The sequence below is a fragment of the Pithys albifrons genome, chromosome 5 (genome assembly GCF_047495875.1).
Source record: "Pithys albifrons albifrons isolate INPA30051 chromosome 5, PitAlb_v1, whole genome shotgun sequence".
Lineage (NCBI taxonomy): Eukaryota > Metazoa > Chordata > Aves > Passeriformes > Thamnophilidae > Pithys > Pithys albifrons.
In genome coordinates, this window is record NC_092462.1 from 33,103,761 (window position 1) to 33,130,229 (window position 26,469).

Consider the following 26,469-nt stretch of genomic DNA (forward strand, 5'->3'; position numbering starts at 1 on the left):
TGGCAGGGGGTTTGGACCTAGATGTTCTTTAAGGTCTGTTTCAACCCAAGACATTCTGTGATTCTATGATTCTTTCTTTACTCTCTACTGAGGTGCTTTATAAAGCTTTGGATGGCTGCTTTGCTTTGCAATTTTTTGGCTCTGTTTGATTTATGATGATACTACTTTCTGTCACTGCATGTCTTGGTGTTGAACTATAGCTGCTGTTATGGAGCTGCTGAGGCAAAGAAAAAGAGGAGATGAGCACTTGGGAGTGTGGCAAGGTAGTAAAGGCACAGTTTTCAAAAATATCTGTCAGGATTTGATATCACTCTTTTAAGACATTGATATAGCAGAATGAGTTTTTAAAGTGCATTGATAATGTCTGAGCAGTGAAACATTTGCAAATGGATGTAAACACGTGCTCTCTGAAAATTAAGCAGTTTTGCCAAAGGAGGAAGGAGACATCCATGTATCTCATTTTTTTTTCTTGGTCTTTTTCTCTGAGGGATAAATGAGACTGCATCTGTCTATGTCTTGGGTCATTGCAGATCAAATTTTTGAACAGACTGCATCGATTGTATCAGTGTTTTTTCAAAACTATTGTTACCTACAACATATGGGCAAGCTGATGCCAGTGTCACGTATCTGCTGTAGGCTAAGCATTGGTGATGCCAGATAAGGAGAAAAGTGTGAATTTGTTCATGCAAATACTCAATATTTTGTAAAATGACTTCTTATTTACTTTTATTCTATTTCATCTGGTAACTGTAAAAAACCCGAACAATGTAAGAGTTGCTTGTTATAATTATGGTTACTCTTAAAAAAAAATTGAAGAACATTCAAGAACTTCATATTGAAGAACCTAATGTCATTTAATAAAATGAATGTAGTGTATCTGTAATTTTAGGGCTCTAGGCTGAGTGCAAACCCTTGAATCAGTTGAGAAGGCAGCTTTCCTTTTTATGGAGGACATTGAAGACCTTTGTCAAACCACCATTTCTCAAAGCATGTTCCTACAAAATGACAGTAAATATTAAATACCAGCATTTTGCACTTTCAACTTTGTGTTCCAGAAGGTGACTGGGAAGTGTAAAATTTGAAGATCTACAAAAGTCCATTCAGGAGACAATGCCTTTTCTTCTTAAAAAAATAATAAAAAATATTTTCATAGACAAGGAAAGAAGCAATTTTTGTTCTCATTCTCGAATAGCAAGTTTTTGTATTCATCTTGAGAGACAGTAGTTATCCAGTGTATGGTTATTATTAAATGATAACTGTACAGGAAATGCAGAAATTACAAATGCTTATTCATTGACCACAAAAACAGTGAAAGGTTGTGGGGCTAGTAGTCACCTGTATGTTCTGTACACAATTTCAGCAATCAAATGTCAGATTAAAGTACAAAATCAATTTGAGCTTAAGCATTGGTACTATTTGAAAGACTGTGAAGTGGTATGTGAGTTTTTCTAAAGCAGAATCAATAAAAATACATAAATGTAAAGGGCTACATAAACATTTGTATAGCAAGTGCTTGGCATCTGGGAGTTGTGCAGAGAAAAAGAGGAGGGAAAGCTGTGGTTCACTTAATTTGCTGAGACTGTGATGCCTTTGGGAAATAAGTGGTAGGGAGAACAGTATACGTCATGATCTTTCCTGATCCTATCGTTGCTGTGGCGGAAATGCTCAGATTGGTTGTACTGCCAGGGCTGTTCTTCCAAAGAGTTTGTTTTGCTGGGAAGAAGGTGATATTTGCTTCTGCTGTAAGGAAGATGTTTCCTTTTACACCCATGCCTTTGTGTTTGTGCTGCAGCTGACTTGCTCCAATTATTCTATTTTAAGTGACTTTTTAGTTATTATGGTGATGCTTTCTGTTGTCAGTAGCTCAAGGCATCCCCAGTGTATATGATATATGGTTTTGCCTGTTTTATGCACATAGTGATAGGAGTAAAAGAAAAAAAAGAAATCAAAACTGGAGGAGGAGGAGTTGCTTTGTACTGAAACACAAGAAACACTAGAAAACTGTCTGGAAGTCCCCTGGCATGTATAGATTTGGACAGCTTGAAATACTTCTTTTTAATGAGAATCTTGTGCATGGCCTTGTTACAGGGAACAGTCTTACGAAATGACTTCTAGATGCTCACTTGAGTTATGTTATGTATGGTACCTAATACAGATTATAAATTTAGTGCTGCTGTGGCTTCTCTGTATTCAGTTAAAGTAGACCCAGCACAGTATTGCTGTGCTTTGAGCATATGCTAAAGCAATAATGTTTTTTTTCCTTTGGTCTAATGCAGCTTCTGTCAACTTGATCTAAAACTAGAAAAGTACTTTGTTGTTGAATGGCGCATGATGCTTCATAAATTTTGTAGTGTTCTCATTTTACTATTGTATCTTTTTTAATTGCTGGAATGTGTTCAATGGGCCGCTGAGAGAACAAACAACATTATTGAAGAATGCACTTTTGAAACTTTGTCCAGGGTTTTTTTCCAAAAAGAATATATTTTTTTTCAGGAAAAAGAGAAGTGGCGAATAAATATTATGTTAAGATAACTTTCTAATGTCAGCACTCTTGATACATTGCTGTAAAAGTTAATGTGTTTGAGTACAAGCTGTCTATCTGATGAGCTTGTACAGCTACTGCATGCTGTTGATAGGTCTGCAAACTATCTCAAGTCTTTGAAATCCTTCAATTGATTGATACTCCAATGCTATTTTTTCAAGAAGAATTGGAAAAATATCCTTTCTGAAAAATGTCTTGAGAATGTAAATAATGTTGTTTTGTATCATTTAAGTGTGTATAGCCTGTCCTCTTAAAAGCCAGTAAGTGACTTAATCTGTTTTCAAATGAGATTTTTTTATTATAGTTTCAGACATTTGCTGATTGTGTGATTCTGCACAAAAAGGATTTTTCAGAGGGTTTTGGCCATGACTAAAAGGTCACTAGATCATCAGTAGTCTGGGGCTTTGTGAATTTGTGCAGAGTTTATTTAATTTTGAATCTAGGTTCTTCTGTTAGAACTTTTGTTGTAGGGGTGAGTGTGTGTGGAGGCAGCTCAATTTGTTATTAACAGTCTCTAATGCTTTTCTTTAATAGAAACATGCAAGTTAGTTATCCAAAGAATAGCCTAAAGCACTAGGTGAAAACTGAGTTTCACTTTGTTACTGATGATGGAAGTCAAATCACATTCTTGTGCTACACACAGAGTCACTAATTGATGCTGGAAGCCTGTGGCACTATTAAGTGTAACAATAGGGTTTTCCTGCAAGCACAGAAGAGAGTTTCCTCCAACAGAAGGCATGTGAACTTTTGGGATTAAAAGGCAAGACAGTTGTGTTGGGAGCTGTCGTTCCTGTATAACAACTTCACTAAATTATAAGCACATTTGCACGTTCAGGGTCTGTTTGATTGTGCATTTACTCAGAATTGCTTACTGTTTTGATTCTGACTGCAACTTGCTTCCTCAAGTGCTCCTGACAATTCTTCTCCCTACCCCATTTTGGTTTTATTTTCCTCCCCAATTCTCCACCCCCATGTTTCTGAGGGCATGCCTACCTTTCAAATCCATGAAGAAAAACCAAAACTTAATTCAAATTCACCACAGTGGTATGAAGCTTAGCACAGAAAAACCTCCAAAGATTGGATATGGCTTGTCAGGAGTATCTGTTTGTCTTCTTTATATACATACATAAAAATACATCATCTGTATCTTAATTTTAGGCTGTGTGGGATATGTACAGTATTTTTCAGCTCAGATGTCCCTGAATTTGGATCCTACTGGAATTTAATTGCCTGCCTGGCTGACTGTGTTTTCTAGGTGCATCTTGAAAGATGGGAATATTTTAATTTGCATGATGCAGTTTCTTTTTAGGCTTGGGGTGCACTCCTGCTGTAGTAGCCTGGCTGGTAAGAGTGCTGGGAAGAGAGAACTAGGAGGCATCTTGGTGAGGTGAACAAGTTGTTTGAGAAGAAGACTTACTCTCCCAAAGCAGAACTGTTCTCTCTCACCAGTAGGGTATCACATGAAGTAGCCAGATCCCATTGGTGGATGTGCTACTTAGCCAGTGCAGTACTATTGCTGTAATACACTGTCTCAAGAAGAACTTAAATGACGCTGTTATAAACTAAAGGTGCTGGTGAAATATATAAGTGTTTCTAATGTAATTTAACTGATAATAGTGCTAATTTGGATTATTGCATGGTATAGCTTAATGTAATTGGTGTCATCTCAAGAAAAAAAAAGTACATCAGAGAGGAAAACTTTGATATGGATCATTGCAGTTTTAGTATCTGATAAGAGTAGGAAGTGGCTTCCTTCTTCTTTTTCCCCTACTTTGTGAATTCCCTACTGCTCATGACACTGGGATCTGTCCTTCTCTCCTTGAGATACAGTTGCACAAACCAGTACTGAAGACATTTGGTTTCCTTACCCTTACCTACTCTTGTTTCCCTTGTTCTTTTGGTCACTCAGGAGTGAGCTCAAAGTACTGGGTACCTGCAGATTGTATTGGAGTGTGATATATGTTATATCTATGCTAAACTCATGGTCCTAATAAAACGTACTCCCATCTTGATTGATGGGTAATAACAGCCTTTTACACTATGCTTCTTCTATGTCCTCCTTAAAAGTTTGAGGTATGACTAAAATACAAGTCACTACATACAGATAGGCAGATATGTACGTTTTCTCACAGGTGTTTTTAAAGTATTGCTGGATGTACAGTAAATAACAGATCCACAATCTGATAAATGTTAGAATACAAAGCCAGTTCCACTGCTTAGTGGTTTCTGTCATTACAGTTCAGGTTTGTCTTATGTCAAGAAGCTAAAGTGTATGGGAGGTGGTAAACTATTATATTTCTCTTCTGTTCACCTTTTGGTATTTTTTTCTTTCCTTTTTTTTTTTTTTTTAAGATAGTGGTCTTCTGAATTCAAAGACAGGGAAAAAAACCACCTTGACCCTTGCTTCTAATGTTCTCATGTAACCAATGGACTCTGAAACAATAGCAGTCACATCTGATACAACAACATCTTATTTATAGATGGAAGCAGCTGCATCCTCTGCCTTTGCATGCAAGAAGACCTATTGTTTTCAAGTCGCCAGGTTAATGAGACTGTGGGAAAATGAAGGCCTACTATAAAAGCATTATTAAAGCTAATTATTTAACACAAAAGGGGAGGGAAGATGTGGCTTGTGTGACTTGCTGTTAAACTTGAGTTAGGTGTGGTATACACATAGAAGTTATCAGTGCTGACAACATAAGCTATAGTAGAGTCTTGAGTTTACTTGTGGATTCTTATATTGTACTTAACATTTGACTCATTAAAATACCAATTTCCCCAGGCCTGAAATTGCTGAGGACTGACATTAAATAAGTTCTTATAAGTTCAGTTTGTTGTCCCTGTCCTGTTTATACTCCTTTGCCACCACTGAACCCTTTTCTACTCTCACACTTCCCCAGGTGGGTTATCTGCCAGGGGTGTCCTGGTGCACCATGTCATTTATCAGCTCTGTACAATCCTCACCGAGTCACTGGGGCAGGGAATTGCCAAAGACACAGTGGGGAGTGGGTGGCACTGTCTGGTGGTGCAGTTTTCAGCTAGGAAATGCTGCTCTGGGATCTGTGACAAGCTTGCTGACCTCTGAATCTGTATTTTGGGAGCTCAAATACATTAATCCCTCTGTTGTCATTCTTGTTTTTCCCTACTGTTGGATGCTTTAGGTGGAAGGAATGATTTCCATCTTCATGGTAAAGCTCTCCCAGGCTGAGGAAAGTGTCCGAGCTTCAGTATAGGTCATTGGAAGTCTGTGGATGAGCAGCCAGGGCCTCTTTTCCTGTCCTGTTTCAGTCAGATGTTCAGTGATGTCAGTTTAAAGACTGCAGCCTGTAAATATACAGCTCAGTTCAGCATATTCTTCCCTTATGTGGAACATGCTTTTAGGAGCTATAAGATGTTTTCCATATAGTTCATGCTGTATTAATAATAAAAATACAAATTGCTAAATATAAAATATAGGACAATAGTAGTATTAAGAGTGAGCAATTTTTTCTTCAGTGCAAACACAAGTGACACCATTTCTAGGTCAGTTTGAAGTATTTTGTGTGGAATATTCTTTTTTTAAAGCTCATACCTTTAAAATTTGTGCTAGTGGTAGCCTGACTAAATAATCAAGTGTGTGTTGAGGTCAACCAACATAGAGGAACTCTGGTGTCTGCTGTAGTATACTTGTAACTTGTAGTGAATTTGTCTTTTGAAAGCTATCTGGTTCAGTTGTAGGTGATAAGATTTGCTGAATTCTTTGGTAAGCTGAATGAATGTTTGTTTTTTACCAGTCTGCAAGAAAAACAACAAGAACTTTTGTCGTCCCTGAAATTTTCAGTTTGAATTGTCTTGTTCCAGGTTCTGGATTATTGAATTTCACTGTACCACCTTCTGTTGAACTGGGATTTGGAAGACTGACATGTGACGCTTGCAGGCGATCAGCCACTCTGGGCAACTCAGAGCCTTCTCTTGATTCAGCTAACTTGATCTGATCAGCTTTTTTTTTTTTTTTTATTTCAGCTTAATATGTTTGTGTTCTAGATCTGACATTGGTTGGTTTTCTTTCCTTATGAAGTGGTTATAGATTTTTTTTTAATAATATCAATTAAGTTTTGGCTTTAGTGTACTGATTGGTTATGCTGTTTTGTACTGATGGTTATGCTGTTTATGTACTGATTAGTTATATTGTTCTGAGATAGAGGGTTTTTTGTGAGGAAGGGATGAGAGTTGGGTAAGGCTTTTTTTTTCCTTAGGCATCCATTCCTGAACTTTAGAGGTGATTGAAAACAAAGGACTTGCTTTACTGGTGAGCTTGTTACTTGGCTTATATTGTAATGTGCTTATAGTAATTTTTGCCCTTGATTTAAATCATCTAGAAAGATTTGTTTGTTAAATGAAACTTTTAAAATAAAAGTCAGCAAGGTAATATCTCTTTCCTTTGGAACATATTTTTATAAGTAGTCATTATTAGGGAGATGTTTTGCAGTGTTTAGGTGTCTTGACCCTTCTTGTTGAAAATCTAGCTTCAGTAATCTTTTAGTATTAGAGTGCTTTGTTGCACAGATTCTTTGGTAAATAGATTAATCTCTGGGTCTTGTGACTGTATTAATCTTGCTCTGCTGCTTAGGTTTGTTGAGGGATTTCTAGTAATTAGGGCATCTTTGTGCTTGGTCTCAAAACAGTTACTGTTTATTTCTGGGATTCTAATGGTGAAGTAGGAAACAACAGAGACAACCAGATGTATTAGCAGTAAGATGTTATTTGGTTACTTTTGCTTTTCTTGTTGCATAAAAAGCTTATAAATACTTAAGTAGTTTTTGCAAGATAGTGAACTGAAACAGAACCTTCTAATACCATATTAGCTCTGGGATTTAGGGTTGGTATGTACATGTAGGAGACGTTAAAAGAATAAAATCAGACTTCTTTTAAAGAGTGCAGGCACTTTATTGTGTCTTCTGATACTTCACTGTGAGTGCTTGTAAACTGTGAACTACAGCAAGGCTAAATCAAGAATAATAATGTCAAAATGTATTTCTACAGTAATGTGATTCTTCTTGAATGGTGCCTAGGACTTCAGACAATCCCATGGTCACTTCTTGATGGAAGTTTTTGCTTATTAAAAGAGCTTCTTTGATTTGCCTCATGCCTTTCATTAATAAAACATTCTGGAGAAAAATGTTGACACCAGGGCCAGTGAAACACTTCTTGTGAAGAAATCTTGCCTATGTTTTGTTGCAAGACCACTTCAGTATTACTTCCAAATTATTTCATTTGCTTCAGACTGTTTTAGGGTGCTTTTTAGTATTAAGTGAATCAAGAATGCAAGAAAAATTTCACATGATGCTGCCTGGTCAGGATATTTGTGTTCTTTGTGTAAATGGTCTACCCATAAGCCTTTTCCCATATGCGATGCCTGTTGTTGTTTTCAGTAAAGCATGCACTCAACAACAAAGCACTTTCTGAGAGTAAAGCTGGACATATGTGAGCCATCTCAGCATTGTGTAAGTGCATTCTGAGACTTTCCTCTGCTGGCTTGAGGTCAGAAATAAACCTTACTCTTGGTAATAGTTGCATTAAGGACTCAAACAGCAGGCTGTTAAAGTGAATGGAATTAAATGAACCAGAAGGGCAATGAGCACTTTTTTTTTGTTATTTTAATTTGCTTAAGAGAATAAGATTACAGCCAGAAAATTGTCTTGTCAGACAGCCAGATACTACTTGGTCTTCCAATGCCAAATGCTCCAGTTCCCCCCTCCCTGAGCCCTCTGCCAGCTTGCCATGAGAGCCAACAGTGAAAGCCTGGGCTAGTCCTTTTGTTGTTTAATGGACAGAATGTCACCTATGAGAGATCTAAGCATTTTTTACAAGATCTGAGAACTTGAGTAAGCTTTGTTTACTTAAAAACTAGCAGAGCTCCATTTTTCTTGAGGTTACCTTTTGTTTGTAACATACAAAAGTATATTTATAACTTGAAGGTGAGGAGGATGCTCTGATTTGCCAACAAAGAATTCACTCTTACTGAACTAAGTGAAACTTGGTATTAAATATTAACTTTAATTTAGAAATTCTGGAAAAGCTGATGTTTCAGGTCACTTGTATTGGTATGAAGTACTTGATAGAGGTTTGGGTTTTTTTTTTAATTTTAAAGAGTTTTTCTGTGAGTGTAAGAATCTGTGTATATATCTGTGTTTTCAAATGTTTGATGTGCCCTCCTTGTGCTTCCTAGCCCTTCATCTTGTTACTTCCAGTTTATTTGCATTTCTTAATTATTTCTCTCTGTTGTAAAACTTCCATGCTGTCAAGGAAGATTAAAATTAGCCACTGGGCTCATAAGTGATGAAAATTGAGATATATACAGGTTGTGTACAACGGCCTTCTTTCTTTGATCAAAAAAAATAAATCTATTGCAATAAAAGGTGGGGTCCTTGATTCACTTGTTTCATGTGTATCTTTGAAAAGCTAGTCTGTTAGTAACATTAGCTATTGCTGTCTCTTTTCTCTGAATTATATTCTGACTTTTTTAGATCAGGTTTCCAAGTTTCATCAGTTCCTGTAAAGCTGTTACCATAGTACTGAGGGGCTTTTTATGCCAACATCTAAAATTAAGCTTAAGCTCAGGTTTTCTTTGCTGATAAACTTTTGTAATTCCAATCAAATTTGTTCTGTATTTTTTTTTTCAAGACTTCCTAGAGAATTATAGAAGAAGAGATTTATATGTAACTTTTGAAAATCCTCTGAAATCAGACCTTCTACAACTCTACTAGTTTTTTGCTGTGACTTGTGCTTTTTCCTTTGGTTATGTCTCTGGATCAGTGTTGAATGCTGTATTTGTTTCTCTGTCCCTGACCCTTGAGAGTTCTAAATCACTTGTAGCAAAAATAAGAGCAGTTTGCCTTAAGTTCCCGCAGTTATTGAGTGAGGCCATACCAGTGCACAAGGTGATCAGCTATTGCCAAAGCCTATGGATCTATTATATAACATTGCTGCTCAGAATATCCTTTAGTCCACTTTTTAAAATATAAAAATAATGTCATTAATTCCCAAAGTACTTTGAAGTAACTCCAGAAAACTTAATTCCAGAAAGCACAGAGCAAAGTTAGCCTGCAGGCTTTCTTGCAGTAGCCTGAGCCTAACATGGTGCTGTCACCTCCCTGCACCCTCATTCTTGAGGCCATTCCCCCAAATGCCAAAGGAACACCTTTCCTGACACTCCTGCCCATCCCCATGATACAGTTAAGGATATGTTGTTGACCCTAAACTGCTTGGAATTATCAGCTGGTTCACTAAAGGGCAAATGGTCTTTTCATATATTTTGTGGCTAACTGTGCTCCAAATGTGTCCTGTGTGTGACTGTAACCTTAACCTAGTAAATAGCTAATCTCAAATAGCCATCTTCTTACTTCTTAGTACCTTCTGTAAGTTCACAGTGGAAGTTAATAATTTCAGAGAGTATGTGTTCTTGTATTAAGTCTTGAGCATAGAGTCTTTTCACGTGCTGTTGGAAAGAAAATCAAAATATCCTTGGAAGGAAATTGCTTTGTAATTTCAGGTTATTTGGGTAGAAATCTATGACTTCCTGATATTCTAAAATGAAAAAGTAATCTTTCCATGCTTAAACCTCTGCCCTAAACCAGAACCATCAAAACACAAACCAAGGCATTTGGTGTTCTTGACTTTTAAATTAATTACCTTGTAAATTTTAAAAGGAAGAAACACAAAGGAAAAATGGAAGTGTGAGTCATTGGCAAAAAAGTGAAGAACTTGACCCCTGGGTGAGACAACTATGGAGAGCCACCTAAATCATGACTGTAACATTGGGGAATCTCCTCTGGCAAAACTTGCTGTGGAAACTTGAGGAGCAACTGTCTCTGTCTGTCAGCGTGGTCTTTGATCTGTACAGTACCCACTCGAGCAGAGCTGGCAGAAGACAGCACATAGTACATGTGCTGCGTCAGTACATAGCTTGCAATTGTAAAACAGTCTCTGGGAGGTTGCAAAAAGGTCTTCCCAATCCTCTGGGGCAGAATTTCAATTTAGCAGGACACTTGTGAGTGCAGGTTAACCCAAACTGCACACAAGGCAAGTTTTGTGCCAGCACATGTACTAAATTTAAGTGACCAAGTAGTACTTGGCCCAAGTGGAGTCCAATTGCAGATAGCTGAAATCTGTTTCTTGTGACAGTGATCCACAGCCAAATCTTGCCTTATTTTTAGTCTGTTCAGTTGAGGGAGGATAAATATAAAACATAAGCAGTGCAGTCTTGCTGTTCTGCACTGAAAGTACAGAAGGGAAGGAAGCAGCAGGGTCTTCTATTTGAGAGTAGACTTAAAGTATTTACAAAATTTTCAAGAAGATTATTGCATTGCTGATTGTTTTCATGTACACAGCCAGCTTATGCGCTTGTTCTAGAGTGCTTGGCTGCTTCTTGTACCTTCCCAAGTGCCAAAAAGCTTTAGTTAAAAGTACAGCTGGAAGCTGTGTAGAACTACCAGATTTTGCAGGATTTGGCTCTCAATTAAATGTGTGGGGTCTTGGACCTACTGCTGCATTCATTCAGACTTTTTCTAGTATCTGAGATTGCCAAGAGAGGTGACAAGTTCTTTCCTCCCCTGGTAGGATTTTTTAAGGCTGTTTTTCCTCTAGCAGCTGCATTGAGACCTCTAATTCATTTCTGTGCTGACCGACAACCCTGTGTTTCCCTGTTGAAACTAAATGCTAGTAATTAGTGAAACTATAGAAGGGAATACAGTAGAAATGGAACAATTAATTTCTTTGAATTAAGGAGGAGGAAAAAGCAAATGATAAATTTATTTGCCAGTCTAAAGCAATTGGTAGGTTCATGAAGGAGCGAAAAACCTCAGTTCCTTCTGAAAAAGTTTTGAAAGGGTTTAAAAATGCTGGGTGGAGGGGCTAATGTGACAAGGTAGAACCTTATTTTGGCAGAAATCCTCAGCTGTAATGCATGGGTCTTGTGTGTAGAAACAGTGAATGTAATGTGAAAACAATAGTTGTACCATGTTGTGGATGAAAATTTTACAGTCTCTGACTACTGTTTCTTGAACTAGACCATTTGCCTGAGACTACTGAGCACTCGTAGATTAAATAGATAAAATCTGACAGACAAGCTACTCCTTAATGTTAGACACTAGAAATAATAATCATGATCCGTGTTAAGTGTAACTGAGAATGTTGTTCTAACAGGAAAGTGTCTCAACCCTTACAGGCTTCCCTGTTGGTTGTTATCTGGATTGCACATGCTGTGATGATCTTTCAGAGAGAGATCAGGTCCTGCAGGATGTTTTAGTTGAGAGGCAGCAGGCACACATTGAGAAAAGCTTGTGATGATGCAGCAGTGGTGTAAGTAACTACTGGGCTTTATTTCTAGACCTGGGGACAGTGAAGAGGATGCAGAGACACCTTGGATTTCCATGGAGCTAGTTTTGATCCAGTTCTGTTGATCCTGAGGCAATTTTCCTGTGGATCTGACTTCTGCATCTCACTCTCCAAGGTTTCTGTGGTTTACTTTGCCAGCAGAGAAGTGCTGTGTAAATTGTAGGGGAAGCTGTTGTGGGTATTGCCCAACTCCTGATTTAATGAGCCCTTTCTAGTGGGGCTGGAGAGCAGAAACAGTAATTAGCTCTATTGGTATCAGCAGACTGCCAGTAGAGGCCAAAGCTAATAACAAGCCTCCCTGGATCTTGGTTCCTTGTGCTGAACACCACAGGTGTGGTGTCCTGGTGCTTCACCCTCTCAGCCCTCTGCAGCTCTGCAGCCAGTCTACCTCAGTCACCATTACCAGCTGTTCTGGGAATCCTCTGCTTTTAGTCATGCTGTTGCCTAAAGCTCAGGAGCACTGGTCAACATAGTGCATCCACATGTCCCATCAGATGCTACTGGAGTAAGGCTCCTGGCTACCACCTGGCTGGTTTCTGGAGGAAGTGGCGGTGCTTCTGTGAGGATCGATTTTTTTTTTTTTGTCATCCAGCATCACCATAAGCCATTGTATATCTTTAAGGAATGTTCAGTGTTGTTTGAAATCACATTTGTCACTCCTATGTTCTTGTGTTAGAGTAGGGAAAAGAAGTGGAAAGGTGTTTGTCTCTTCCATGTTTTAGGACATTTGAGGATTGTGCAAGCAGCTGATTAACATTGGTTATGTTTGTTAGTACAGTTTTAGGAATGCTTAGATACTGATGTGCTCAAACCTGCTTAGGGTTTATAATTGCAAGAGCTTCTGTGGAACGCTGAAGGTGGCACTCTGATGGCAGAGATTGCATCTATTGTCCATGAGTGCTTTTAAGAAGGGTGTGATGTTTACCTGAGCTCTGTTTGTAGTTGTTTTTAATTTTAAAAGTGAGTTGTCAGACTCAGCAGTAAGTCACTAACTCAAAAGATAAACAGTAATCTCTGGTGAGGAATGTGCATACTTTTAATGTCTGAATCTGGAGACAATGCATGATTTCAAGCTGCTGTGAAGGTATGCATTTGGTGTTCAAGAACAAATGTTGGCTCATGAGTTGATAAGCACTCTCCTGTTAAGGTTTGGTAAATTGATGGCTGTCATATGCTCAGTCTACATTAGTTTGCAAATCAAACGGTGTTTTTCCATAATAAGAATAGTTTTAAAAGTTTATCATTTTAAAATCATGCTTAAGATCTAGACAAAAGTACTCTCTTATGAAACCAGGGGTACGTATTTTATTACACACGAGGAATGCATTGTTGTATCTCTAACTGTTTTTTAACTTACACTGAGTAAGGCATGTGACATATGGTCCTACTCTGGAAAGACTATGGAAATACCTGTTTCCCTTTAATATGGGTTGGATTAAGATTCTGAGAGACTGCCTGCTGTTGTCCTGTGGACACGGTTTTCATGTGCTGGTGTGTTTGGTTTCTCAGTCCCACAACATTTGCTGTTGGTCCTTTGGTGACTGCACCACCTGCTAACTTGTAAATGCCTCTTTTTGCGGGGGCCAGTAGTAGGGAGAAACCAGGATAGCAAATGGAGGAACATTCTTGAAAAACAGTAAAAGAAAAACCAAAACAAATCAGTTGTGACATGACAGCCAGATATCTCACTAGTAGTTACTAGAAATTAAACTCTAGTTCAGAGGACAATTTGTCGGCCAGCTGTGAGCAGTACTGCTGTTGTGATGCCCTGTGTTCTTAACTAGCCAGACCCTGGTCACAGAGAAATAGCTGGCAGTATCTCTATCTCTTTATGATTGTTGGTGAAGTTACTGAACAAGAAATACAGAGCCAGCCAAGTCAGGGAATGGAGACAGCATCAGATCAGCTTTATTCACAGCTTCTAGCCTCAACTTGCCACACTCGTGTGTGTGATACTGAGTGAAAATCATATCTGTATGACCAACTATGTAACCTGTGGTACCAATGCAATGTTTTAAGGCATGCAGTTGGCAATTTGACAAACAATATAGGTGTTGGGTCTTGGTGTTGAACTGGGTCTGATGCATGGAAGTGGGTTTAGATCTGGTGGATGCCTTCAATAGGTGCAATGAGATAAAAAGGATTTCAAAGTGCTGAGAAAGAGCTATCTAGAGCTGCTAATGGAGAATATTAGAGAAAGGTGTTTCCAGATTCATTCATGTGGTTTAACAGCACAGCCAAACCAGTTGAATGGCTTGTTTCCCCCAGAAGGGATTTTTCATGGGCTAGCAGCGTGTTCCAGTGAAGTTTCATTGTGTGATTTCTCTTGTATGTGCTCTTCCTCTTGGTTTTCCCTTGTGGGTGCACTACGAGGTAAAGACTGAATCAAGACACTCAAGTCCTTTCCTGTAAGGTCAGTGGTCTGTTACTTAAATTGAAGCTGCTCTGTGTCACTTCATCTTAATAGGCAGATGCAGAGCAGATGGGCTGAACCCAGCTCATCCCTGCTTTGCCGCTCAGCCAGGGTGGTCCCATGTGCCCTTTGTCATGTGGGCTGGCTCTGGGTGTATACATGACTTTTGCTTATTGGGCTACCATTAAAGAGTCAGAGCATTAGCCTGAGCCAGAGAAGGCAGTTTTGGCAAGTGGGGTTTGCTCACTGAGGCATCAGATGCTCTCCCAGTGTCCAAGAGAAAGTCCAACCCCTTCAGCAATGGAAGGATGTTAGTTTATTTTTTCCATCAGGTTTTATGGTACTCAGAGCTGCATTTCAGTTGCAGGGTGATGATCTGAGATAAACCATGCTTTACTACCACCATGATTCTACTTGAGCTTGAACTCTATGAATGTTTGCCCATTTGATGTGCAAATTTCTTAGGTGGTTGGTGTTCTGCTTCTTAGAGTGCAAAAACCTGCTGAAGTCAGATCAGAGTAAGCCCATCTGAAATACGGAAATTGATTCATCCCCAAGTCATATTTAAAAACAAATCCCAAACTTGTGTCCCTTTCAGAATGCTACCATTGCTCATAAGCAGTTAAAAGAGGACCAACAAAAAAGCTCCCACAAACCACAAAATTTGGAGTTATTAAGTGCAGTTTCTGTTTCAGGAAATACCTGAGTCAATAAATAAATTTGGGCTTGGAGATTATTCTGTGGAAGGTACTTTAGCAATTTTCTGTTTGCCTCCTTTGCGCAGAGGAGTAATCCCAGCTCTGGGAGGATGTGACCAGCAGCAGCTTTTGAGATCAATTTTTGGGTGAGGAATGATTTGACATGCAAATATGTTCTTCAGTATGATCATTTGCCTGATAGTCTGGCAATAATTTTCATGCAATCTACTGTTGATGCTTCAAGTTAGATTTATATCTGTTGGAAGCAATGCTCTGAAACATACTGGAAATTCAGCTGCTCACAAGAAAAAAAAAAGGACATGACTCTGCTATCCTTTGTGTTTAACTGTTGGATAAACCTTTGAAATTAGTTGTGGTACAGTATTTTATCTCCCTCATGATTTTATTGTATCTGCCTTTTTTTTCTTTTAATTAATAAAGAAATTGAGCAATGTCATTGCTCCTAAAACAGCCCAAAACTGTTGGAAGCAAAAAGAAATGGTGCAGTTTTACTTCAGCAAATATGGACTCTTGCCTTGGTGGTTGGAAAGGCGAACTTTATTTTTGTTTTGTTTTGTGTTTTTGCTTTGGTTGGTTGTAAGCCAGCAATATAAAATGATTGTAAGCCAGCCACAGAAAACAAGTCACTGTATTCTCTGTTGATTATAGTACTACTGAGATATTTCTGTAGTAAGTTCTGACAGAGCACAGTTTCCAGCGCGTGCTGGTTCCTTTTGTTTCTGGATGCAAGTTGTCATGGTAATCAGCCAGGAGCTGCAGTGTGGAGCTCTTCGTGGGCTTAGCCCTGGCTCAGTGGTGACTGTTTGTAACAATTAACCTCTGGAAAAGTGGTCAGGGCCTCCCCTTGCATCAGAGGCTTCTAGAAAACCCCAGTTTGCAAAGTGAAGGTGACCCTGGTGCTCTGGGTGGTTCTGGAAATGAGTGTATTGCTGTCTTGGTTGGGATTGAATTGTGCCTCGGAAGTGATTTTTTTTGACCAGAAAGTGGAATTTGTGTTTCTTGGTAGTTTGGGGGTTTATTTGGTTTTGGTTGGCAAGGGTCAAAAATGCAGACAGCAGAGGGTGGAGCGTGATGACATTCAGCACTTGGGACAGTGCTGAAACAAACCCCCATTTCATTGCTGGGCTGCTCCCTCCCAAGATCACAAGGAGGTCTGTTCCAAGGTCTTGTTTTAAAAGCAAGGTAAAATGCAATTTTATCTGAGAAGTTAGATGAAATGTGAAAAGTTGGGACTGTCACAGCTTCAGATGCAGACAGATGGTCACAGGTGATTTTGCAAAGGTGGTTTTCGGGTGGCTTCATCAGCTCAGGAACATTGCTACCTTATCCTATCACTGAATTTACAGTTTGTTTGCAATGGTAAGCTTAAAATGTACACAGGAGCAGTTACTGCTTATCAGTTGATGAAAGACACCTCTTTTATGTCACTTATTTGTTCATGATTTGTAATACCTGTCCCATTAAACACATCTGGTACACTATGAATACCAGTATGCTATGAAGTGTACATTGTTGGGATTTTTTAAACTATTGCAACATTTTTAATGAGGCATTTGAAGAAGGAATACATAGTTGTGGTTATGATACTGAAGTACCAGGATCTAGGTTTTACAGAAATTAATTTTTTTCAGAAGATTGCTCTTGACCACTATAAGGAAAATTGTATGAAGGTTTCATCTAGGCCACGTTTGTACTCATGTGCTTCCTTCATGGCAAGTTGTTGACTGGCTTAGTTATGCCTAAATTGTCTGAATTATAGTCCTAATGCTTAAATTGATATCATGCATATTAACTGTGGCTGCTTTGAAACGTGTGGACTAATTAACATTCTAAAAAACCCCACCACCACCAGCAAAACTATCTGAGAATTGTCAAATCTTAATCTTGTTCTCTCAGCTCTTGGGGAATCCTCTAAGCACAGCTAACTACTAATCCTATTTTTGGAAGGCAACCTTACCTAATATACTGTGGTCTCCTTTTCCTGGCTGCCTTGATTGATCTTCCTGATACTATTCTCTAGACTGAGGTCCTTTAAAATGCTTCTGCCACCACAACTTGGTGCCAAAGAGGAGTTACTTTTTGAGTGTTTACTCCAGGACATTTGTGTATCCCTTCATTTTTCCCTGTTGTATTCTTTATTCCTATTTTTTTAAAACAAATTTTGTTATTTAAAGTACTCTATATTTGAATAAACATACATAAAAGTGACCTCTGCTACTAGTAGTTGTTTAAAAATAAGCACCACTGTATTTAGTAGATGATATATTTGGTAGTACAAGATTGATTTATATTTCATAGGATATCGGTCCTTATATAGCTAATGAAAATATGGACAATTAACCCCATCTCAAAACAATTTGAGGCTCTCCTTAGCATTAAAAAAACAAGAAAAAAAAAGAAAACCCTGTAGGAACTGGCATAACTCTCCAATAAAAGATGTGAATATTTGTGCAGTGAATGTGCAAATGAACAGATTTAATACAAACCTCCAACTGTTGGCTATAAATATTGAAAAGGTGTAAAAAGGCAATTACCTATATTGTTAATGGTGAATAACTTAAGTGCCTTTCATAATTATGGACTGTACAGTCAGTAGGAGAGATGTTTTGCAGTGAAACCATTTTGTTTGTATTTGGACATGCAGCCAACGTTTGGATTTTTGACTACATAACGTCATCTTTTGTGTTAAGCATTTAATTGTCTGACTTCTGAGAGTCTGGAAAGCAGAAATAAAATGCATTGCACTACCCTGTAATTTCATATGCTCGTTAGTTTGTTCGTGTACTTCTATGGCATGGCAGGCTTTAATTTTCTGTCTATCCTTTCCATATTCATCCCCATCTTATGGGATGATTATAATAATGAATGTCTTAATTTTTTTGCTTTATTCTGCTAAAAGCTTTATAACCAGGGTAGGTGGAATTAGTTGTACTAATCTTGAAACAGTGTTAAAACTCTGTTGGCGCGGGTGGGTCATTGAACCTTAACTCATTTTTGTCCACTTCCAATTAGGAAAAGTAGTTCTGAAATGCAAAAATGAACATGTAATAAAGTTTTCTTTTGAGGGAAGCTCATTAAAAAGAAAATAATTCACAAAAGAAATAAAGGACATTTGAAAGACAGGAAGGTTAATTTCAGGGCCCTATTGAAGCATCTTATTTCTCTGCAACTACTGTGATCCTGTGGTGTTTCTTCAGTTGCTGACATTGAAGCAGTAATGCAGTTAAGTCTTTGGAGAAGCACATTTTTGTTCTGTACTCGGACAACTCGCAGTTAAGAGAAAGTAGGAAAATTGGATTTCTTGTTTTTCTTTGTGTTTTTTGGAGTTGCTCCTGATTAGCTTCATGCGCAGGTGCTTCAGTTCCAGATTAAAATTGCCTGTTCTTCCTATTTCTAATCCAATTCAAAAATTCCACCCATAACACAGAACAAATGTCCCCACCCTCCCTATGGTGGAGCTAAAAATAGCGATTTTTGTGGGTCATCAAGTCTTAACAAGATCAATACATTATCCCTTTTCTACTGCCAGAGGAAGTGAAGGCTTGGGTTGAGTTGATGGCCTGTAACCTGCCCTTCTGATGAAGGCCAATTCCCAAGCTTAGTCATGCCTGGTTGCTGTAGATGATGTTTTATCACGAATTTCCTGAGATATAATGCATGCTAGTTGAAGACAAATGCATATAGGTTTAAGATGGTAACATTTTTCAGAACTTGAAATGCCACTAACACATTTGACTGCAGTTCAGATAATTAATTTGGTATTTGATGGCTGTAACAGACCTTTACATTCAGAAATTGTCTTTAAATCCCAGTTAGCTGTTAGGAGTACAAGTAAGAAGGTTTTTAGACACATCTCAGTTTAAAATTTTCTATTAATTGTGTTGGAGAGCTGTGGTTTTGGGGTAAACCTAACTGTTGCCTGGAATGGGCAGTTAGGAAAAGGTGGACTAGACTGGTGGCTGGGAAACTGGGGACAGCAGAGCTATTCTCCTACAGTCATTGTCTTCTTACCCGTGTACCAGGCTGTGCTCCCCATCTGTCACCAGTGCATCTCGTTCCTGCTTCCTGTACCTCCACTGCATTTCTCAGAATGCAAAAGAAAGTGCAGAAATTATAATGGCAGTGTGGTGTGGTGGAGGGTGCTTATCGGAGCAGCAGTTCTGCTGAGCTGAATCCCCTGAGTCTGTGTGGTGAACATGGAGTGTCCATCCTTGCAGCTTCTCTGGGGGCCAATGGTGCTGCTCCTTGGGAATGGGAGGGTTGTCCTATGCTGAATGGTGACTGGTTAGGTCTAGTTTGCTCTTGGCAGGAAAACAGAAGCCCCACAGGAGTAGACAAGGGCAAATAGAATTTGAAACGGTGCTTAAAACTGATTGATGAAATGGTTAGTAACTTTTTCAACCCTGCTGTGAGATCATTGAAAAGGCTAGTGCCACCTGATTCTGTTTGGTTTAGGTTTTCTGTTTGAAGAATCAGCCTGCATTATTAAAAATCTCAGGCTTGAGTAAATGAAGTGCTAATTGACTGATACACAAAACTGATAGACCAAGCTTTTCACTATAGATTATGCTTAGAAACTGAACATATTAAGAATTTAGAATTTTTTTTCCTATATTCAGGAACTTCATTAGTCTAGATAGCTTACAGTTTCAAAATAGGCTCATATAAAGGAAACAGTTGTTTCAGGTAAATTTTCAAAAGTGCCTTCATTTCTTAAAACATGGCCCATGAGATTTCATTCATGGATATACCAATTTTTGGGCCATTAAATATACGTAATTTCACTTACCGAAATATTTACTTTCTTTCCATGTAGCTGCCAATTCAACATCGAGTCAGTAAGTTGTTTCCAATAACTTAGGCTTTAGGGTTTTTTTAAGGCACAGTTCTCTGTGTACGATAGTAAGAATGGCTTGCAGAGATATATGGTTTTAGCTTACAGTGAAATTAAAAAGAACCATTTGTCTTAATTTGGTAGCGTAGTAAGTTGGATTCTGGTAGGTTCCTGTGTGGCAGCCTACCCCACGCCCCCTGAATTTGAAGGTCCTGGTGCAAGAAAAAGAATGCAAAAAATTTGTAGCACAAGACAAACACTTCATTTTAATCTCCTCAGCAAATTTGTCTTGGTATGGCTCAGTGATAAGTGGATACATACTTTGGCATGCTCCTGCGCAGCAGTTATGAGTGTTTTCAGGTTTTATTTCCACTGCTGAGACACTGGAGGTGAAGATGAAATATTCATCTTGTGGTGTGCATGGCAGTGGTTTTGATATTGGGCATCCTGGATTTTTGTGTCACAGTATGAGTCAGTTTTTGTGGTTTTACTCTGTGCTTTGGCAGGTTAGTATTTGCAAGTTGTGAGCTCGCCCTTAGGTGACTGTTAAGTCACCCCTTGGTTCTTGCCTTCAGAGAGGGGTTTGGGTGGGATGACTGACATACTCCCCCAGCACTGCCCTCCTTTGCCTGCTGGGCTTGCTGTCTCTGATGGTAACTTGTGTCATCTTCTGAGCTGCTGTTGGGTGAGAAGCTGACGTTTTAGTGTGAACTAATGTCAACAAACCTACATGGGAGTGGCCACATCTCTTCTGTGGACACGAAATTTTTGTTTAAGCCAGATGGAATTGATGCTGCTGTAGCACAGTCTGCTTCTTTTGGCAATGCTGGCACTGCTTTGGCCTCAGTGAGCCAGTACAGGCAGCCAGACAGGCTGGTGCTAAATTAATGCTAGAGGGGAAAAAAGACAATATAAATGCTTGGTATAGCTACTGCAGTGGCTGAGAGTCAAGTGATTTCAGGTGCTGGGTGTGTGAAGCAAAGGGAAAAAGAGGATCCTACCCCTACAAGGAAAGAGAGACAAAACTTCAGCAACCTGGCTTTAAATTGTGACTTTGTTGCTCAATAAGAAAAAGAAAACTTTGACATTTCTACTCTTGTTAGTTCATCACTGTTTGGGGAGGTCCTACTTTGAGCTAAAATAACTGCTTAGTTTGCCATATAGAAATGACAGATGCTTCTCTTTTTGCCAGCCATTTCATGGGCTGTGTGAACCTATTGAAGACTTTGAGATCCCACCTTCTCCCCGCTGCATAAGCGGTTGCTGCTGAGACCCTGACACTGGACCTCACAGGTCTCACTCTGCCAACAGAGCGGCTCAAAGTTGTGTCTCTGCGAGTGGAGGCTCATCCTGGGGCTGGGAAGGTGGCAGGAGTCCTGCACGGAGGGACCCGGTGGGACCTCCTGTTTTTGAAGCTGTGAAACTTAGGCTTGGGGTGTGGTGATCTGAAGTGGCCATGTGTGACGAGGAGTAGATACACCTCCTTGACCCAGCTCCCCTTGGAGTATGGTTCTGCGGGGGTTAGCTGAATGTGAACTAAAGACAGGTTCTTTTAAGAGATCAGCCTTTCAAAACACACTGTATGTCCAGCAGGCACATATTTTTCAGCTTAAGGTGATCATTAGATGCTTTGAAAAGGTCCTTTCCTACCGCCGCACTCCCATCCTTCAAGGCAGTGAATTAAGGAATTAGCTTGTATTTTATTTTTGCGCTTTGATTTAAAAGAAACTAAATATCATAAGATGAAAGCTGCTGTCTTGTATGCCACTTCTCAGAAATCAGTGAATTTCCTACAGAGCAATTAATTTCTCTGCATTGTGCTTAACTGTGGCAAGGATGAATAGTTGAGTTGGGCCTGTAGTTTCACACCTTGAAGCAAACCAGGACTGAAAACAGTGCAAGCTTGCAATTTTTAGATAGGTTTAAGTTGTTCAGTCCAAAATTTCTTTGTTAAACAAGTTTGAATTTGGGACCAACATTCTGGTTTGGGTTTGTCTGGTTTGTGTAACTGGCATTGCCAAATATGTTTGAAGCACAAATTAGACATAGGCAGATTTTTATTAGAATGGAGAGCAGAGGTAAAGTTGCAGAGCAGTGTGTTTCTACAAATCAAATTGAAGTTGAGCTGTGTTAAAACTTGAGTCTCTTTGTTTTGTTTCAAAGTACAGTCAAAACTTTAAAGTGAGCTATCTGACACCACGGAAACAAGCAAATTAAGAAATAACACTGAATTAAATTTTGTGCTTCTCCACACACAGCAACCCAAGCACATGATTTTGGCTGCAATACAGATTTAAGTGTAGATTATCTTTCAGTCTTTTATCTTTCATTTAAACAAAAACATCCTTTAAAAGCTGCATTAATTTGTGCTTTCTATTTAATTTTTGATTTTGGAGTTTCCATTGAGATGTTTTTTCAGACCATTGCCACAATCTTTGTGTAAACTTGATTCTTGTAGCAAGATCAGCTAAGCCCTTGCATGGCTTTTGCTGTTTATTTTTTTTTCTTTCAGTTCTGCTGGCTGGATAATACTGGAAAGCAGAAAGTTGGTGGTTCCTCTGTGCTTTTTTTATAAGTAGGCCTTCCTGTAGCAGAATATTTAGCCACTTGTGGTGGGGATGATTATCTTTGCTGCTCTTGATGTTTTAAAACTATTGCGAAGTTACATTAAAAAACAAGGACGGGGGGAGAAACCGTAGAAAATGTCTTCTCTGAGGTTTGCATGGCTCGGAGTGCCACCTTGTGGTCGTTTGGGTACATGGCTTGTAAAAACAGCATTAAAAAAGCATCATACTGGTTCTGTCACCTGCCTGCTTTTATATATACCCGGTGCCTTAGTTAGAGGCAGGTTTCAGGGACACTGCGAGGTAGCAGGAATGTTTGTGTAAGTCACTGTGGGGTTGAATTTAGCTGCTGTTTTAAGAGTTTTGCTCAACTCGGTGGTATAAATTGCAAGACGTTATCTCTTTGAAAGACAAAGTTCTTTTCCTGAGAGTTTTAGAAGTTTAGCTTTTGTCAAGTGTCTAGAATATCAAAATTAAAAATTTTCACATAGCTTGCATGCCTGTGTATATGTGTGTGTGTTATTTTTGTGAAATGACTTTTTGTTTCCAGCATTTAGAATCTGCTTAGGATATTACAACACTTGGCACAAGTGTTTCGGAAGGACTCTTGAATTGTGTCAATTCACTTTTAATTAAGAAGTTGAAACAGCTATCTGTGTTCGATAATGAGTGTTTTTGCTAAGTAAACAAAGCATCGTTTTGCCTGAGATAAATAAAAAATAAAAACTGAGTTGACCTAATGACAAAAACTGGATATTCTGATTTTATTTTTCTTAAATTGCTTTCCTACTCTTTAACGTGCAGACTGACTGGCAGTGTGCAGCACCTACTCGCAATATATGAATATATATTTGCAGGTTTGACTCTGCTGCAGTTTTCTATACCTCACACTGTTATGGAAAAGTTGATTGAAAGGAGCATTCCTGGTTGTTACATCAATTTCAATGCCAAACCTTTGGTGCTAGAGGGAGCTGTTCCCTGCCAGACGCCCTCTGGAAAGATACAGCCTAACGAGTGGGCAGCAGCTCACTTTGCCACTTTTCGGAAACAGCCAGTGCACGTCAGCTGAGATAGTATATTGACTGTTTGCCTTGATAGAACCCAACTGCTGAAGCCACTGGTCTGTTTTCTCTCTGCTTATTTTTGCAAATCGAGAAAAATCCCCTCGTGTTTGTTCTTTCAGTGATGAGGTATCTTTAGTGAGCAACCATGATGGAAGCACAAGTAAAGATGTCTTTACCCTTTTATTTCTTTTTAATTCCTTATCCCTCCTATTTATTAAAGCTGTCTGTCTGTCTATCTATCTATCTATCTAATCAATCATCAATCAATCTCTTAAGTTAAGGTCCTCCACCATCTGCAGTTCCTGGTCTGGGGACCTGTGGGGTGTTGTATTTGCAAAGATTTGATAAGTATGCTTGTATTTTGAAGGGGAATTATTTATTAAAAAAAAAGGTTCTTTAAGCTTACTTTGTCTATTGCTTGTGAAACTGGTCAGAATGACTCAAGGACAGGCTGGGTGAGCAGCCTGGTCTAGTGCAAGGGGTCCCTACCATGGCAGGGGTGTTGGAACTAGATGATCTTTAATGTCCCTTCCAACCCAAACCATTCCATGATTCTATGGCTCACTTCAGTGATTTAATGCATTCCCCCTGCATTGAGTCAGTTCAGCTTCATTTCTCGAGGAACATACCTGTATTTGTTAGTGCTTTATACATCTGTAGGGTTGCTAGCTTTTTGTTGCCCGTCAGTTTTGGAAACGAAAGGTCCGTGGATCCATTTTTAGGTCTGTGAATCCCTGTAAGCTAGCATCCTTAATGGTTCTCTATTCTGCTTTGAATACTTTACAGCAGATAAAATCTCTGCCACTCCAGGAAAAACCTCACTGCAAGCTGCTGGCAAAAGGGTTACTCTCCTTCTGTTCTGTCTCTGCTTGCTGTTACACAGACTTACTGGAAATGAGTTAAAGTAGCACCTTATGGCCAGGCTGTTCACCATCTAATATGCTGCTATGAGCATCTAATCCTCAGTGCTGCACTCCCAGCTTTCCATGGCAGCTGGTGGCTTGTGCTGCAAAGTCCGACACGTCTGGATGAGCAGCAGTGGTGCCACGGGGACTGTCTGGCTTGCATCTTACCCTGCTTCCTGCACGGGGCTCCTGAGAGCTTCTGCTCACCTCCAGCCTGTCTAGCAAGTGAGCAGGTCACTGACTACAGCAGCCATGTCTTTCACACACTATTATTAGTGTTTAAAAAAAAAAATCCAATAAGTAAAAAGGCAAGCAACTACTGTATTTTCTTCAAAGCTTTCTATGTGCAAAGTCGCTTCATCCCAACCCATGCATAATTACTGTTGTAAAGGACCAAAGCCTCTAGGGAAGAGAAGAACCAGAATAGAGGTGAAATATGTAGTCTTTTGCCTTGTGCATTTCTTCTACTTTTCACTGTAAGGAAAAGACTTCTTTTTGATACTGAATGAGAGGCATCTATTTAGCCATTACCATTGAGTGTAACTCCTGGTATCTTTTCTGACCTGTACCATGGTTTTAACAAGTACAGCAACATTTCTACACTAAACGTATTTAAATGGTTTTATTTTTCTTTTTCTTTCTTAAATGTAACTGCTCTGTGCATCTTTTCCCTAATACTGCATGTAGCATTCTTCCATTGTGTCTGAAAACAAGCGTTTCTGTACTTTGTGATCAATTTGAAATACACAAATATTTTGCAGTGATCAAATCTTTCATAAATTTGTACCTTCATTATATTCCATTACTTGAAAACATCTTCTTACAGTAAGTTATGAGAGTTGTGTTGGTGTTAGTTTATTCTCAACTTTGTTGTCCTCAGCTAGTGGTTGTGAACCATTGCTCTGGTTGTCAGTGAATGATGGATAATACCTTCTGTCTCAACTAGCATATTTTAAGAAAAGAAAAAGGATGATGAAACAGCATGAAGTCTGTGAGCCAAAGTTAATCATCCCAGAGGCTGTGGGCTGCACTGAAGTTTTTTCTTAAGTCCTGTAGTCATTTTAAGTACAACTTGAGTGAGGCCTCTAGCCTGACATTAGTGTTTCCATAGTTTTAGTCTTTGATGTTCTTTTTATCTCCTTATTAATGTTATTTTGTGAGCTGGATATTGGAGGTCTACAATGGTGAATGTAGCACTTCACCAGGTAACTAGGATTGCATTTCATTTTTTTTAACTATCTCATGCCAATAATTTTCTGTTCATGCCAGCTTTTTTCTTCTTTACGATTGGTGACTTATCTCCTGTTTGAAGAGAATACAATTTTAGAGGTATCTCTGTACAATAGAGTATTTTTTAGACCATTTTGTACTTTTTCTTTTCCCCTCAACAGGAAAAGATCTATTTCTTATGACCTTGCTTTATGAAAGAAATGAAAGTTTTTGGCTATGTTGGCCTTGGAAAGCAGGACAGTGATAATTGTGAAGTAGCTCTGTATGATTCTGGATTAGGCTTGCTTTCCAGACACGTGAGTTATGACAGCAAGGTTTCTATGTTTGATGTGGACTTGCTATCATTCTTCCCCATGTCAGGTTCTAATGTATAATAGTCAAAGGTATTCCTGCAATTTGCATTTCAACTCCTGAAAATGTTCCCATTACCCCAGTGGGAGAGCTTTGAATGTTTTTAATAAATTTTTAACAGCTTGTACCAAACTGAGAATCCTAATAATGTTTTCCTTACGTTTGTAGGACTTGGAGATTGTGTATTCATATTTACATGGAATGGAAGCTTTGTCTAATCTGAGAGAGCATCAGCTAAGGTATGATACTTTGTCATGAAAAAACATGTATGTTCATGCACTAACAAAGCAAAGAAACAGTAATTTTGCTAACTGTACACTATCTCTTGTGTACCCTACCTCAAACTGAAAAGCTGACTATCGCTGCATCCATTTCTTTTCTTTATTGTCCTAACTCTTTTCCCATGTATGTGTGCATAGTGTATCTCTCTTTGTTCCTTCCTATTTCTATCTATTATGGATGTGTTTGTTTT

General features: G+C 38.8%; 1 protein-coding gene across 3 annotated transcripts in view; it reads left to right on the forward strand.

The window, feature by feature from the left end:
- The window catches only part of RAPGEF2 (Rap guanine nucleotide exchange factor 2), a 184,635-nt gene that overhangs the window by 30,387 nt on the left and 127,779 nt on the right, over positions 1-26,469 (forward strand). For all 3 annotated transcript variants that reach the window (XM_071556172.1, XM_071556174.1, XM_071556173.1), the window contains exon 2: positions 26,166-26,236. In XM_071556172.1, coding sequence (XP_071412273.1) covers positions 26,166-26,236 — 71 coding nt within the window. The remainder of the gene's footprint in view (positions 1-26,165; positions 26,237-26,469) is intronic.